We start from the raw sequence: 16,431 nt of genomic DNA on the forward strand, positions 1-16,431 counted from the left end.
TCCAGTCCTTGGAAGTTGAAGTTAGACGCAGGCTGGAAAGAAGGCATACCTTTTGAAAGGTGAGAATAATTAACCATTGGAACAATTTATCAAGGTTTGGTGACTTCTCCCTTGCTGACGATTTTAAAGCAAGACGGGCTGTTTTTTCTAAAAGCTCTGCTCTGGGAATTATTGTGGGCAGTTCTGTGGCCTGCGTTTTAGAGGAGGTCAGACTAGATGATCAAAATAGTCCCTTTCCTGAGCTTCCCTGCCCTCCCCGGGCAGGTTTGCCAGCCCGTGAGGCTCTTTTCGGAACCCTTTCCAACTTTTCAACATCTTTTCTGAAGTGTGGACCCCGCTTAGACATCCAAGGAGCGTGTTTGCCCTTTGTCACGTTCAGAGTCCGCTTTCCAGGGCACAGTCCCTCTTTGTATGGCTTGGCTTTGACGTCTGGAAAGCGCTGGCTGGCTCTCCTGCGATTCACCGTCTCTCACAAAGATGCAGCTAACGTGGACAGTCCATTTGCACGTTGTCTTGCCCCCCTCCCTCGATCTGCGGCTGGCAGTGACCTCCCAAGTCTGTTCTCCAGCCTCATCTCCTAGACAAAGCGCTTCTTCCCCCGCTTTGAACTTGTCCCTCTCCATTACTCTCGGGTCCCGGCTGCCCTTGCTCTCCCACCCCTGCGGGACTGGCAGGCCATCTCCGCTCCGCTCCGCTCCCTCACACCGCTGCTGCGAGAGCCTTCCCCTCCGCAGCAACCGACCGGCAGCCTCCCTGTCTCTCTGCCCAGCACGCTTCGGACACGGGCCGCGAACTGCCTCGCTCCGGCTGCGGCGAGGCTGGGTCATTCTGGAAGTCACCGGGCAAGCCCCGCACACCAGCGAGGTCGGACCGTGCCCCCCTGGCCCCCTCCGCCCGCTCGCTAGGAATCGCGGCCCCCAGGGGCAGCCCCGCTCCTCCCAAGCGACCCTACACTAACCAGCGGTGCCCGGGACAGTGGCGGCCGCTCCCCGCGCTCTGCCCCCGAGCCCCAGGGGGAGAAGGGCTCGGAAGGGGACAGGGCCGTGGCGGGACGAGGCGCTGCAGCCCGGCCGGGCGCAGGGCGGGGAGGCCCCGGGGCGGGCAGGAGGCGGCGGCTCCGCGTCCCCCAGAGCCTGGCCCGGGATCAGGGGAACCAATGTGGAATTTCCTGGCTGGCCGGGCGCCCTCCTGCTGCTGCCGAGAGGGGCGCGGAGGAGGCGGCGGCGGGGCAGCTCCGCGCTCGCACTGCAGCTTCCGGCCGGGACCCCGCAGGCAGCCGCCGCCGGGGAGCCAGGGCGGCCGCGCTCGGGCCGGGGAGCGGAGCGCGCCGCAGCCGCCCGAGCGAAGGAGACGCCGATGGAGGCGCCCGGGGGCCCGGCCGCCGCGCTCCGGGGGCTGCCTCGTCCCGGGCCGGCTGGAGCGCTGCTGCTGCTGCTGCTGAGCTGGGGAGCTGCCCAGGAGCTGCGACCCGGCGGGAGGAACGTGTGCGGAGCCACCGGGTAGGAGCCGCCGCGGCCCCGCCGCCCCCTGCCCCGCCGCGGGAACCCGGAGAGAGCTGCCCCCTCCCGCCGGAGAGGGGCCCTGCCTTGCGCCCCCCCCCCCCCCCAGAGGGGCAGCTGGGGGCGAGGGTCCCGCTGGCCCTGAGATTCCCCCCCCCCCCGAGGGGCAGCTGGGGGCGAGGGTCCCGCTGGCCCTGAGATTCCCCCCCCCCAGAGGGGCAGCTGGGGGCGAGGGTCCCGCTGGCCCTGAGATTCCCCCCCCCCCCCCCCGAGAGGAGCAGCTGGGGGCGAGGGTCCCGCTGGCCCTGAGATCCCCCCCCCCAGGGGCAGCGGGGGGCGAGGGTCCCGCTGGCCCTGAGATTCCCCCCCCCCAGAGGGGCAGCTGGGGGCGAGGGTCCCGCTGGCCCTGAGATCCCCCCCCCCCGAGAGGGGCAGCTGGGGGCGAGGGTCCCGCTGGCCCTGAGATCCCCCCACCCCGAGAGGGGCAGCTGGGGGCGAGGGTCCCGCTGGCCCTGAGATCCCCCCACCCCGAGAGGGGCAGCTGGGGGCGAGGGTCCCGCTGGCCTGAGATCCCCCCCCCCCCGAGGGGCAGCTGGGGGCGAGGGTCCCGCTGGCCCTGAGATTCCCCCCCCCCCAGAGGGGCAGCTGGGGGCGAGGGTCCCGCTGGCCCTGAGATCCCCCCCCCCGAGAGGGGCAGCTGGGGGCGAGGGTCCCGCTGGCCCTGAGATCCTCCCCCCCCCCCCGAGGGGCAGCTGGGGGCGAGGGTCCCGCTGGCCCTGAGATCCCCCCCCCCCGAGGGGCAGCTGGGGGCGAGGGTCCCGCTGGCCCTGGCCTGGTCCCCCGGATTGGGGCTGCTGGGGGCGATCCCCAGTGCTGGGCAAAGCGGCAAAAGCTGCTGGGGACCCCGTTCCGGGTGGGTGTGTGTGGGGTACTGGCCGCTGGCGATCGGCGGCCCCTCCGGAGGAGGTTTTGGGTGGCTGGGGTCCCGCCTGTGGATGCGGAGACGGGGCAGGCTCTAGCTAACGGTCCCCGGCCGCCCGACCCGCAGGCACCTGGCCGGGCAGGCTCTGTGTGCCCCTACATCCGTGCACAGCTGCCCTCGGAACCACCTGGGTCCGGCGCGGGGAGGGGGGGGTCACCTGAATCGCCCCCACTGCCACGCTCGGGCTCGCCGAGCCTGTAACTTTAGTCGCACGTTTCTCGGCATCCCTGCATGGAGTGCCAGCTCAGAGCTCCGCATGCCTCTGGCTTCCCCTCCCTCCTTCCAGCCAGCGCCGCTTTCGGGAGGATTAACCCCATCGTGGGCTACGGTTCTCGGGATGCGGCAGCTCCCTCTTCCCCCGGCCAAGCCCGAACCCCGCCAGCAGCCGTGCGCCGCTCGGCCCGGCCCGCGGAGCGCCCCAGGGCTGGCATTTCTGGGGAGACTCAGACACCCTCGAGGTTCCGAGGGAGAACACGCAGCCCAAGTGTAACCTAAAACCCAGTGGAAAGGAGGCGCCATCTGCTTTAGATTTAAACTCTTGCAAACAAACCCTCCTAGACAAGAGGACTTTCCAATTCTGTGGAATTTCTGCACGAGCCCCCCCCCCCCCTCCAATGGAAGCATCTGGGTGGGTTTTTTTTTTTTGTTTTTTTTTTTGCAGGACAAAGTCCCTTTTGTGCAGTACTGCGGGGTGGTGGGGTCTGACACCACCCTGCTGGGTTGGGGGGCTAGTCGGGGGCTGGGGTGTCTCGTGATGAGCCAAGGCCCATGTAACCCAACAGGCTGTCTGTGGGAAGGAGAGCAATTGTGCGTGTGTAAAAAAGGGCACCAGAGCTGGTGAGGAACCCATCCTGCCCTGCCCTCTGCTGCCCGTGAGTGTACAGTACGTGGCGATTGGTGACTCCTGGCGTGGAGGAGACTGTCTCCTCTCTGGGGTCACTGGTCCACTCCTGGGGTTAGATCGCCCATGGGCTGGAGCAGTAGAGAATCAAGGAGACTTTCATTTTGGTTTGAAATGTCCCCACTCTCCTAGTCACTAGACGAGCTGCGGTGGAGCCCATGGGGGCTGGCACGCCGAGGGTTGGCGCTGTTTCCCCTCCAACGGCCTTGCCAGAGCGTCTGACTCCTCTAGCAAGGCCCAGGGACTCCAGGGAGTTGCTCGAGTCCCTGCCTCGCTCTCCAAACAGCTGCTTAGAGGCCACCACTTCCTCCCATTTGATTGTATCCCTGACGCTGCAGATTGTTTTCACAAGCCCAACTGCTCCACAGCCCTGGATTTGAAGCAGGGTCTCATTTTCAGCGTGCGGCTGGAGAGGGAGGAGGGAAGGGGGGCAGAAGAACTGCCAACAAACCAGACATTCAAGCAGCAGGTTGGTTTGTGGGGCAGGAGCCGAGATCTGCTCTTTGCAGGAAGGAAAAGCCCCTTTCTTTTCTAGCCCCTGGCCTGTGCTGGGGGTGGGCTGCTGCCTGGGGACAGGGCATATATTCACCTTTTGTATCGCGGCTTGTGAGGTCAAGTGAGTCCACAAGCTACTACAGGAACAACACTCACCTTTCATGGGCTCTCAAGGGGCTTGGATAATGGGCTCATTGAGCAAACCTTCCCAGCTCTAGTGCCCTCTCCTCAAATTACAGGCTGCATTTTCTAGTGAGACAGTTTATGAACCAGAACAGGCTTCAGATCCCAGCCATGTGCTCACTTAGGAGTTGGCCTTCTTGCTGCAGGGGGAATAGAGAGTTTCACATTTGCTATTTAGGGGGGAAACCCTCCAGTTTTCTGAAAAAACTACCGAGTATTTCCCTCCCCCCCCCCCCCACCTCCCTTCAGCCACCTTCATTCCAAAAATGCAACAAAAGCCATCAGAGAGACCACATCCAGCCCTTGGTGTTTTCCAGACGCACTCAAAGGGAGGGACTTGCCTGGAGCCTGGTTCCAGGTGCAGCAAGAGAACCAGTGCTTGAGAAGTAGAAACAAAATCCCTTCTCCGGGGCAGGCCAGAACTGAGGGAGCCCAGCCTGGCACCTCCCCACTCTCTGCAGGGAGGCCACGTCTCACCTGGTGCCCTGGCCACCAGAGTAAACTATATTCCGCAGGATGCCTTGAACGTGACCCTTCCCCACCTTAGCGCCTTATTCTGGTTCTGCCTCCTGGCGGGCAGGGGAGGCAGGGTGGATGGGTAGATGTCTCATTTCCTGGTCTCTACAGTGGGGATAACCACTGGAAGCTCTTCTGGGCAAGACCTATTTATTGCAGAGCCTGTGAAGTGCCTGGTGCCAGGGGCCACAATCTCAGCTGGAGTTTCTAGGTGCTCCCTAATAGAAATAATAAATACAGTAGGTAGGTTGGGTGGGAGGGGGGGGGCGGCGGAGGGGGGGGCAGCACCCTGGGAAAGGGACAGCTAGTAAATAGTCATTCTCCCCCACCCACCTCTGTAATGAATCCCAATATCCGGTCTGAAAGATAGGAGAGTTGATGGGGGTGTGTTGGCTAGGACAGGGTAGAGGGAAGAAGGTGGCTCCTCTTCTTCCAATCCAACCTTCTAACCCCCCTCCATGTTCTGCCCTGATCGCCCACTAACCCTCTGCCCTGCATACCCCGTACCAGTGCCTTGCCCCCATACCCAGCCATCCCCCACTCTGCTGCTGCCCCCCCCACCTAGTCTACCTGAGAGGGACCTGATCTGTACATTTTTAAAATCTACTCATCCTAATGTCAGTGGCACTTAGAAACCCCAAGAAGGAAGCATACATTTCCTGGGAGGTTCCCACCCCTATGCACTGTGGTGGTTACTAGTAGAGTTCCTCCAGGATTGGTCTGGGTACCCATTATTCAGTGTTGTTAGTAATGATATCGGCACAAAAAGTAGGATTGTGACAATGAAATTTGCTAATGATACAAAGCTAGCCATTGTCAATATAGAGGAAGATGGGCAGATTATACCGGAACATCTGGATGATCTTGAAGTCTGGAGTGACAGAAATGGAATGAAATTCAATAGTACAACGTGCAAGATCATCCACTTAGGGTCTAATACAAATATCTGCTACCGGCTGGGGGCTCATCCTTTGGAAGTGACAGAGGAGGAGGAGACCTGGGTGTGTGGGTCGATCACAGGATGACTCTGAGCTGCCAATGTGATGCGGCTGTGAAAAAAGCAAATGTGATCCTAGGTTGTATCAGACAAGCAGGGACGGTGCTACCATTTAGGCAAACTAGGCGGTTGCCTAGGGCGCCAAGATTTGGGGGCGTCAAAAAGCGATGCCCCCAATTTTTTTTACATCGTTCCTATGCCCCCTTCCCGAGTGCGCGGTCGCCGATCCACTTCTCCCACCTCCCAGGCTTGCGGAGCCAATCAGCCGTTTGGCGCCACAAGCCTGGGAGGGGAGGAGAATTAGAGCGGGGGCGGCGTGCTCGGGGAGGAGGCAGAGCAGAGGTGAGCTGGGGTGGGGAGCTGCCGCACGGCTCCCGGGGGGGGGGAGGAGCTGCCGCGGGGGGGGGGGGGCGCCTCAGGACGGGCGGGGGGCGGGTGGAGAGCTGCCACAGGGCTGGGGGGGGGGCGCAAGGTGGAAGTTTCGCCTAGGGCGCGAAAGTTCCTTGCACCGGCCCTGCAGACAAGGCATTTCAAGCAGAGATATTGAAGTATTAATGCCATTGTACGAGGCGCTGGTAAGACCTCACCTGGAACACTGTACACTTCTGGTCCTCCGTGTTCCATTCCACATTAGGTGTGTGCGCCGTGAGCACAGTCCTGGAAATTTTCCCCTCAGTGGTACCCGTCAGGTTGGCTCTAGCGCCCTCTGGTGCCGCGCGCTCATGCGCCGGTCTAAGGGGTCTGGCTGACTCCACATCCTCTCATTTCCTTCTTATCGCCCGTGACTGTCGCTGGAACTGTTCTTGTTTTGACTGTACTCAGTGGTCTCTGTTTTACTCCATTTTCTCGGTTTTCGTTCTATCCCAGTTGTTTATTTCTTGCTTGGACTATTGTTAGTTTGTTATACATAGTTAGTTGGTGCTTCTTGCTGTGTTAGCGAAGTTTCATCTAGGGTGACCAGATGTCCTGATTTTATAGGGACAGTCCCGATTTTGGGGTCTTTTTCTTATATAGGCTCCTATTACCCCCAACCCCCTGTCCCGATTTTTCACATTTGCTGTCTGGTCACCCTAGTTTCATCTGTCCCCAGCACCTCATGAGGCATGCCTCAGTCTTTGGGCTTCAAGCCCTGAGCCTTCTGCATCAAGGCCAGGCCTATGGGAGACCCACTCTCCAGTTGCCTAAAGTGCTTGGGTGAGACTCGTATCAGGGATCACTGTCAGATCTGCTGTCCGTTCAAGCAGTGTATAAAGAAGTGTATAATGGAGGCCAGGTTGAAGTTGCTCCTGATGGAGGTGGTGCTCTGACCCTCTTCAGAGCCGAGTCGGTCGGACTCAACACCAAGTCCCTCCATGTCGGTGTGGAGTGCTCCTCCCACTGCGAGAGACTCTCAGCGCTGTTCCCCTTCACTGGTGCCGAGAAAGAAACGGAAGAAGCAGTTGGCCAAGAGGTGGCGTTCCCAGACTCTAAGGAAGGCCAGGCACGGGGAGTGCAGTGGAGTCTGGCCACTCCTCCGCCCTGCTCCGCGGGCAGTACCATTGATTCCGTCCTGTACGTAGGCTCCGTAGAGTCCGATCCCCATCATCAGCGCCAGAGGGACAGTGCAGCACCAGTATAATCGCGGTACTGTGCACCCTGGAGGCGTTTAGTGCAGCCCGAGAGTTGCTGGCGCTTTCTGTACCGCTGTTGCCAGCAGCACAAGAGCCGTTGCTGGCAGTGCCGGTGGGCAGAAGGGAGAATGTGCCCCCTGGCCTCAAACCTCGGGCTGGAAGAGGAGGTAGTCAAAGAGTCCTCCCACAGCTTGGTCGATATATTGAGGCCCCGTCTAAGGTGGCTCTACCTCTCAATGAGGCCATCATGGGACCTGTTAAAGCTCTGTGGCAAACCCCATCCTCCCTGCCTCCCACTCAAAGACGGCCAAAAAGAAGTACTTTGTTCCCACCCAGGGGTATGAGTACTTGTATTCCCCTCCAGACCAGGGCTGCAAGGAGCAACCCCCCCGCCTCAAGGCGAAGGACTCAAAGAAACTAGGCCTCTTTGGTAGAAAGTTTTATTCTGCACCGGCTTTACAGTGCCGTATCTCCAACCAGCCGGCGTTGCCAGGAAGGTACGATTTCACGGTCTGGGACTTTGTCAAAATTCAAGGACTCGCTTCCCCAAGAGTCCAGGCAGGAGTTCTCTGCTCTGGTCTGTAGCCTGGGCTTTCTTGCAAGTCACCCTGGACGCAGCAGACTCGGAGGCTAGACCCAGGGCCTCTGCAGTGGCCACGTGCAGGTGCTCTTGGCTCCAGTGCTCCGGCTTGCTGATGGAGGTCCAGCCATCCCTTCTCGATCTCCTGTTTGAAGGTGCTTCGCTCTTCTCAGAGCAAACGGATGCAAAGCTCCATGGCCCGAAGGACTCTAGAGCCAGCCTCAAGTCCCTGGGTCTCTACGCTCTGGCGCCTTTGAGGAAGCACTTCAGGCCCCAGCACTCTACCCGTTTCTTGGCTCTACTGCCCCATCAGGACCTGCAAAAGAAACGGATCAGGGATTTTAGACACAGGCAACTGGCCCCGTCTGCCTCAGCGTCCCTACCCAGCCCGCCCAGATACTGAGGGGCAGCTAAGCAGAACTTTTGACGGGACGCCCAAGGGCATTATTCCAGTTGCTGTGTCACCGGAACCTGTCTCTCTGCTGTTTTCAGACCGCCTGTCCCGCTTCAGCTCGGCATGGTCTCATATCACCACAGACCACCGGGTGCTGAGCACTGTGGAAAGGGGTTATACACTCCAGTGTATTTCCACTCCTCCCCTCCATCCTCTCTCCCCGTCCCTCTTCAGGGACTCGTCTCATGAGCAACTGCTAGCCCAGGAGGTGCCAGCCCTCCTCTGAGTGCGAGCCATGGAGAAGGTTCCTCAGGACTTAAGAGGGAAGGAGTTTTACTACTACTGTTTCCTAATTCCAAAGGCCCAGGGTGCTCTCCGACCTATTTTAGACCTGCAATGCCTTAACAGCTACCTCAAAAAGCTGAAGTTCCAAGTGGTCTCCTTGGCCTCCATCTTTCCCTCCCTGCATCCAGGGGACTGCTACGCTGCCCTCGATTAGAGAGACGCTTATTTCCACATCTCACTTTTCCAAGGCCGCAGAAGGTTTCTCAGGTTTGCTATAGACCAGACTCGCTACCAATTTACGGTTCTCTTGTTCGGCCTGTTCGCAGCCCCACAGGTTTTTACGAAATGCATGGAGGTAGGGGCGGCCTTCCTGAGAAGATGAGGGGTCCAAGTCTACCCAGACCTTGATGACTGGCTGGTCAAAGGCCGGTCTGAGGCCCAGGTGGAGGCTAATACACCTCTACCCCGATATAACGCGACCCGATATAACACGAATTCGGATATAACGCAGTAAAGCAGTGCTCCGGGGGGGCAGGGCTGCGCACTCCAGCGGATCAAAGCAAGTTCGATATAACGTGGTTTCACCTATAACACGGTAAGATTTTTGGCTCCCGAGGACAGCGTTATATCGAGGTAGAGGTGTATCCACCTCATACAGCCATCCCTTCAAGCACTGGGCCTGCTTATAAACGAACATAACTCTGCCTTGGCCTTTGTGCAGAGGATAGAGTTTATTGGAGCGGTGCTCGATTCCTCCCAGGCCGGGGCCTTCCTCCCAGAAACCCGCTTCCAGACAATGGCCTCATCGACAGAGCAGGTCAAGGCCCACCTGGTCACGATGGCCTGTTTTTGCCTCAGATTGTAGGTCACATGGCCACGTGCACATACATAGTGCAGTACGCCTCAGACCCCTTCAAGTTTGCCTGGCCTCAGTGTACTCGCCAAGCCGTCACCACTTGGACTCCGTGCCCACAGCACCTGCCCCGGTCCTTGCCTCCCTCGACTGGTGGAGAGACCCTCTGTCGGTCCTCTCAGGCATCCCCTTCTCCAGGCCCCAGCCCTCGTTATCCCGCGTCTTGGATGTGTCAGAACTAGGATGGGGGGCTCACCTGGGGCCTGTCAGGTGTTCTTACCCCACATGGCAAACAAGTACATGCTAGTGCTCATGGACAACACGGCAGCCATGTTCTACCTCAACAGGCAAGGAGGCGCTCGCTCTTCCTCCCTGTCAGGAAGCTATCTGCTTGTGGAGGTTTTGCATAAAGCACTTTATCCACCTCAAAGCTTTTCAGCTTCCGGGAGCCCAGAACGAGCTGGCAGATCCCCTCAGCAGGTCTTTCTCCAGTCACCACGAGTGGTCTCTCAACCTCAATGTAGTAAGGGTCGTTTCCCAGTGATTGGGGACTCCCCACATAGACTTGTTTGTGACCAAACAGAACAGGAAATGTCACCAATTTTGCTTCTGCGAGGCCACAGCCCAGGCTCACTCACAGATGTTTTCCTGGTCCCTTGGACACGGCACCTTTTCTATGCCTTCCCTCCCATTCTTCTCGTGTACAAGGTCCCGCTGAAGAGCAAGCGGGACAGAGCGCAAGTCATTCTCATAGCCCCAGCCTGGCCGCCCCAGCACTGGTTTGCCACACTGCTAGGTCTTTCACTAGCGACTCCATTGCTGCTCCCTCTCCTCCTGGTCCTGATCTCACAGGACCATGGTCAGATACTCCACCCAAACCTCAGTGCCCTCCACCTGACAGCTTGGAAGCTCCAGGCTTAAATCCCAAGGAGCTGGCCTGTTTCGAGCAAGTCCGCCAGGTGCTGCTACCTAGCAGGAACCCCTCTACCAGAGCTACATACCTCTCCAAGCGGAAGCGTTTTTCCATTTGGTCTTCCCAGCAAAGTCTCTCACCCGCCCGGCTGTCACTGCAGACCGTTCTGGAGTATTTGCTCCATCTGAAATAGCAAGGGCTGGCAATCTCATCAGTTAAAATACACCTGGCCATGTTCCATGGTGGATGGCTGATTGGTTTTTTCGCATTAGATGTCCATTCGTTTTATCAAGGGCCTAGAAAGACTATACCCTCAGATGCAGGAGCCCATTCCCCCATGGGACCTAAACCTGGTCTTGTCAAAACTCACAGGCCCCAATTTGAGCCACTGGCAACATGCCCCTTGTCTTACCTTCCTTGGACGGTGTCCTTTCTGGTGGCTATCACTTTGGCCAGGCGGGTCTCAGAGATCCAGGTCCTTACATCAGAACCCCTGTACGCAGTCTTCTTTAAGGGCAAGGTACAGCTCCGCCCTCACCCCACATTCCTCCCAAGGTGGTTTCGCAGTTTCACAGTAATCAGGCTATTTTCCAGCCGGTTTTCTTCCCAAAACCACACGCGAGGAGGGAGGAGCAATGTCTCCACACACCAGATGGTAGACGCCCCCTGGCTTTCTATATGGAGAGGAACAAGACCGTTCCGCAGATCCACACAGCTCTTTGTGGTGGTAGCGGACAGGACGAGAAGCCTATTTCATCTCAAGAGAATTCATCCTGGATCACATCGTGCATCCGCATATGCTACAAGCAGGCATGTGTCACGCCACTGACTATACTGACGGCCCATTCTATGAGAGCGCAAGCTTCCTCAGCAGCGTTCCTGGTCCAGATCGCAATCCAGGACATCTGCAGAGCGGCGACTTGGTCGTCGGTACATACGTTTTCTTCCCACTATGCCATCACCCAGCAAGCTAGAGATGACACCGAGTTTGGTCGAGCCGTGTTGCAATCAGCATGTCCATGAACTCCGATCCTAGCTCCTATGACGCTGCTTGGGAGTCACCTAATGTGGAATGGACATCACATGAGCAAGCACTTGAAGAAGAAAAAACGGTTACTAACCTTTCCGTAACTGTTGTTCTTCAAGATGTGCTGTGCATGTCCATTCCCCGACCCACTGTCCTACCCCTCTGTCGCAGTTGGCTGGCAAGAGGGAACTGAGAGGATGTGGGGTTGGCCAGACCCCTTATACTGGCGCATGAGCACTCAGTACCAGAGGGCGCTAGACCTGACCCGATGGGTACCACCGAGGGAAAAATTTCCGGCGTCCATGCTTGCGGCGCGTGCACACCTAACATGGAATGGACATGTGCAACACATCTCGGAGAACAGCAGTGACACAAAGGTTAGTAGCTGTTTTTTCTAACTGAACCAGATGCAGAGAAGAGCTACAGGGCTGGTCAGGGTAATGGAGGAGCTGTCTTTTGAGAGGAGATGGGAAGAGCCTGGCTTGTTTAATCTCACCAAAAGAAGGCTCAGAGGGGGGCCGATTGCTCTCTCTCTAAATATGTCAGGGGGATAAACACCAGGGGGAGGGAAGAGCTATTGAAGCTAAAGGACAGTGTTGGCACAAGAACAAATGGGGATAAACCGGCCAGGGACAAATTCAGGCAGGAAATTAGAAGAAGGTTCTCACCATCAGAGGGGTGAGGATCTGGAACAGCCCCCAATAGGAGTTGTGGGGGCAAACAACTTAATTGGTTTTAAGAGAGAGAGCTGGACAAATGTAGGAGTGGGATTGTATGATGGGGTTGCTTATGATGGTGGGGGTCAGGGCTTAGCAGCCCTGGGGCTTGCTTCCAGTATATGCCTTACGTTCCTAAAGCTCATGCTTCAGGGTTTCAGCCAGCGACCAGCAGTGGTCAGGAAGGGATTCTGCCCTCCCCCGCCATGTATTCTGTGGGGTTTTTTTAATCTCTTTCCTCTGAAGCATTGGGGATGGCCATGGCTGGAGAAAGGACATAGGATGGGAAGGGCCAGGGCTCTGAGGTGGTACTAAGCATTCTTTCTTGGGTGCTTGGCTGGCTGGTTCTTGCTCAGGGTCTAAGTGATCACCATCTATAGGTGGGGCAGGAATTTCCCCCCAGGTCTGATTGGCAGTGACCTTGGGGTGGGGGGTGTCACTTGCCAGGATTCTCTCAATCATTTCCCTGCCATTGTAGGGACCTCAGCACTGGTGCCCCTCAGTCCCCCCGTTGTCTTCCTGTGGCACATACCAGTCTGCTCTCCTGAGCGCTGTGATACTTTGGTCTCATTTCAGTTGTTGGGTTAGTGTGAGGGTGCTGGGTGGGACTGGTGGCCCGTGCAATACAGGACTTCAGCCTGGAAGATGTGGTGGGCCCTTCTGGCCTTTAACTTTGTGACTCAGGCTACGATAAAGCAGGGCCTCACCTGGTCAGGAGATGCCATGCTGTCGTCCTGGACAGTGCATAGGCCGGGTCTACACTACACAGTTAGGTCGATGTAAGCTGCCTCACGTCGACCGAATTATGTCAGTGTGCACACTACAGCCTTGTCCCGCCGATGTCAGTGCCCTACTACACCGACATCATAACTCCACCTCTGCCAGAGGCCTAGCGCTTATGTTGGTCTAGTCGGGGCCACGCAGTGTCCATGTAGACACTGCGTTCCTTACATTGGCTGTTGGCTGTCTTTCAGCTCCCTGCCGGCTGCTACCCAAAGACTCCCTGTTCAGGGAACTGAGAAGCGCAGGTACCTCCCCCCCTTCCTGCCTCCCTTTCCCCGTCTGGGAGGCGAGAAGCTGAGAGCCCAGAAGGGCAGTTGGCCTCCCAGTGGGGAACTGCACGGAGCTGAGAGCCCCCCCCCACACACACGCACTGCTCCTCTTCAGTCGGTGGTAGCTCTCCTGGTGAGGACGTGCACCACCGGCAGAAGGAGGGTAGTGTGGACATGCCCTAGCATAGGTCAACTTAGGGCTGTAGTGTAGACCTGCCCCCTAGGCCTCTACATTCCATTACTCTTTGGTGTTTAGCAGAGGTCCTGTCCACTTCTGCTCATTGGAGGGCCATAGCATCTTTATCGGCTGTATCGCGGCAGTGGCTGCTGAGTGTATGCTCTGTGAACCGAGTGTTCCTTCCCTATGTCCGGAAGTTGCTTATTGAGATCTTGGATCCTATGATGCCTTGTTGTTTTCTTTTTCTGAAAAGGAGAATAATGTTGTTTGTAACCCCCGTGTGCCTTTTCCTCAGAGTCCGGGTATTAAACCTGGCCTATCCAAATTCCACCTGGACTGGAATAGTCACATTCTGCATCCCTAAATTCCCTCTGCAGTTTTAACTAGACCATTTTCCACAGCCTTCTGAATTCCCTGCCTCCTTTTGTGAAGCGTTGCCGTGCACTATGTGCAAGGCCACATTCCCCCCCAGAGGTGGCTGTGTTTCAGTGGTGGGTGAGCGATCCCTGGATAAAATATATAGTTCGTATATTGCTTCACATTAATGAGGTAGCAGGCACTACAGAAATGTAAAATGTTCCTTCATCTACTCCTTAGGATTAGAACTTCTCCCATAACTGGGGTTTTCTGGAGCATTGTCTTTGAAGTGGGTGATTCTACTGTGGTAGGAACAAACTCTAGTTTTGTACTATCATTAGAGTCCAATTTTCATTATAACAAAACGAGATGAATTTTGGGGAAATGCAGCTAATAATTGGGAGCCGGGAGGGTCATGGAAATTAATCCCAAACCTCAAATCCTCCATGAGAGGGAGACAGCTGGAGTGACTGCGTGCAGCAAGTTAAACGCTATCGAGGGGGTATTGTTTTCCAAATAGAAGAGGGCATAATGAGGAGAAGTGGGATGGAAGAGTAAATTTAGTCTATCAGAATAATCCTCTGCTCAGACTGGGGCAGCGCCTGCCTGGGGTCGTGATGGGGATCCTGTCAGTTGGAATATTGAAAACTGGACTGATCACAATGCTAGTACGTCCAACAGGGAGCAGTCTTGCACTAGCCAAGTGGGGTGACCTGTATGATTGAGCACAGCCTGGTTTGGCAATCCAAGTTATAGACAACTTTTCACCTTCTCTTCTGCACACGCTCCCATGAGACCCCTGCATTCTCCTCACTGCGGGGAGTAACCTCCTGGTTATGGCTACATCTGCTCCCCTATAGGAATGGAGGGTCAAATTGGTCCACACCAGTTAGCCTTACTTCAAGACCAGGAAAACGGGCTCAAACGATAACTAAAAGTAGAATTACAAAACATCTGCATGACCATGATATAACAAGGATTAATCTGAACAGTTTCTGCAAAGGAAAATCCTGCCTCACTAATCTATTAGATTTGCAAAAAATGATGTAGTTACTTAGGGCCTTGAGTGACACAGGAACTTAGGCGCAGCATGACAGTGCCTAACTTTTAGGCACCTAGAAAATCACATCACAGGAACACACTACGATTCACGAAGCCTGAGCTCCTGTACAATGAATGGGGGGAGAGAGGTGCCTTAGGGCTAGACTGCACTAGAAGCACTACACCGATGCAGCACATGTCCAGAAATGGGTGATAAATATGATCAGAGGCTGGGAGAGACTTCTGTATGAAAGGAGAGTGAAAAGCAACTACCCTGCTGCAAGCAGAGGCTGTTTGATCCTGAAAAGGAGGAAGAGCCAGAAACCCCATGAAGTCCACTCGATTCTCCACTGTTGCTGTTTATTTTTAGATTCTAGAGTGATGGGTGGCAGGGTAGAACCCGAAGGGAGTGACATAAGTGATGGTGACTGCTTAGTTAGAAAGGAGATGAATAAGAGGGCACATATTAGGGGTATATGAGATAATGAAAGACCTTGAGATAGTAAATCCAGACAAAGGGACGTCCAATGAAATTGAAAGGCAACAAATTTAACACTGACAACTAAATACTCTCTTACATGGTGCATTAGTGACCATTGGAACTCACCCCCGCAAGATACTGCTAAGGCCAAGAGCTGAGCAGGAATCAAAAGCAGATTAACATTAATATTGGTAGTGCAGACAACCATCAAGTTCCCCTATGGCCAGTATTGCCCACTAGGGGTTTATTGCCCTTTCCTCTAAAGCAGCTGGTACCAGGGCCGGTGCAAGGAAGTTTCGTGCCCTAGACGAAACTTCCACCTTGCGCCCCCCGCCCTGAAGCGTCCCCCCGCAGCAGCTCCCCCCCCCCCCCGGGGAGCCGTGCGGCAGCTCCCCACCCCAGCTCGCCTCTGCTCCGCCTCCTCCCCGAGCACGCCGCCCCTGCTCTAATTCTCCTCCCCTCCCAGGCTTGTGGCGCCAAACAGCTGATTGGCACCGCAAGCCTGGGAGGCGGGAGAAGTGGAGTGGCGACCGCGCGCTCGGGGAGGGGGTGTAGCAGAGATGAGCTGGGTGGGGACTGCCGCATGGCTCCCTGGGCCAGGGGGGTGGGGAGCTGCCGTGGGGGGGGGTGCCTCGGGGTGGGGGGGGGAGCTGTTGCAGGGCTCCCCACCCCAGCTCACCTCTGCTACGCCCCCTCCCTGAGCATGCCGCCCCCGCCGGCAACGACGATAATTGCATGGAGCGGCCGCTGCACTGGGAGAGGGAGTCTGAGCCGCACGTGTCAGCGCGCCGCCGGCCGCCCAGCCCAGGAACACTGTAAAAAAAAAATTGGGGTCACCGCTTTTTGGCGCCCCCAAATCTTGGCGCCCTAGGCAACCGCCTAGTTTGCCTTAATGGTAGCACCGGCCCTGGCTGGTACTGGCGTCTGTCAGAGACAGGCTACTGGGCTAGACGAGACACTGTCTGATCCTGTCTGGCAATGTCCGTGTTCCTGTGTGTCTACCTCTGCCACTGTCCTGGCCATCCCACAAGTAACTCCTCCAGCAGCAATGGCGGCTTGAGTACACGCCTCGGATTCTGCTGCACATGGCGCTTCGACAATTGGAGCAGGAGTGAAGCTGACACAGGTCACATCAGAGTCCTGCTGCTGTGGAGATGCTGGCACCAGGGAGGCGAATCGGATAAGTAAAGTCCATGCAACGTTAATGATGAGCTATCGAGAACTGCTGTTAGGCCGGAGCTGGCTTATTCTTCACTGCCTGTGCCTTGTATGAGGTATAAACGGCTACAGATCCGGCCCAGAAGGGGCCTTTGAGCTGCATTAGAACAAGCTGTCCAGGTTCTGACGTTTTGGTGTGAGCTGGAGAAATTC

The 16,431-nt window shown here is 56.7% G+C and overlaps 1 protein-coding gene across 3 annotated transcripts in view; it reads left to right on the forward strand.

Annotated features, from left to right (window-relative positions):
- Positions 1-1,212: 1,212 nt before the first annotated feature.
- Positions 1,213-16,431, forward strand: part of SCARF2 (scavenger receptor class F member 2) — a 119,165-nt gene continuing 103,946 nt past the window's right edge. For 2 of the 3 annotated variants that reach the window (XM_008174576.4, XM_024111061.3), the window contains exon 1: positions 1,213-1,499. In XM_008174576.4, the coding sequence (XP_008172798.2) occupies positions 1,357-1,499 (143 nt within the window). In that variant the 5' untranslated portion in view covers positions 1,213-1,356. The remainder of the gene's footprint in view (positions 1,500-16,431) is intronic. The other variant, XM_042843208.2, reaches the window with a different exon arrangement.

This window comes from Chrysemys picta, chromosome 15 (genome assembly GCF_011386835.1).
Source record: "Chrysemys picta bellii isolate R12L10 chromosome 15, ASM1138683v2, whole genome shotgun sequence".
NCBI lineage: Eukaryota > Metazoa > Chordata > Testudines > Emydidae > Chrysemys > Chrysemys picta.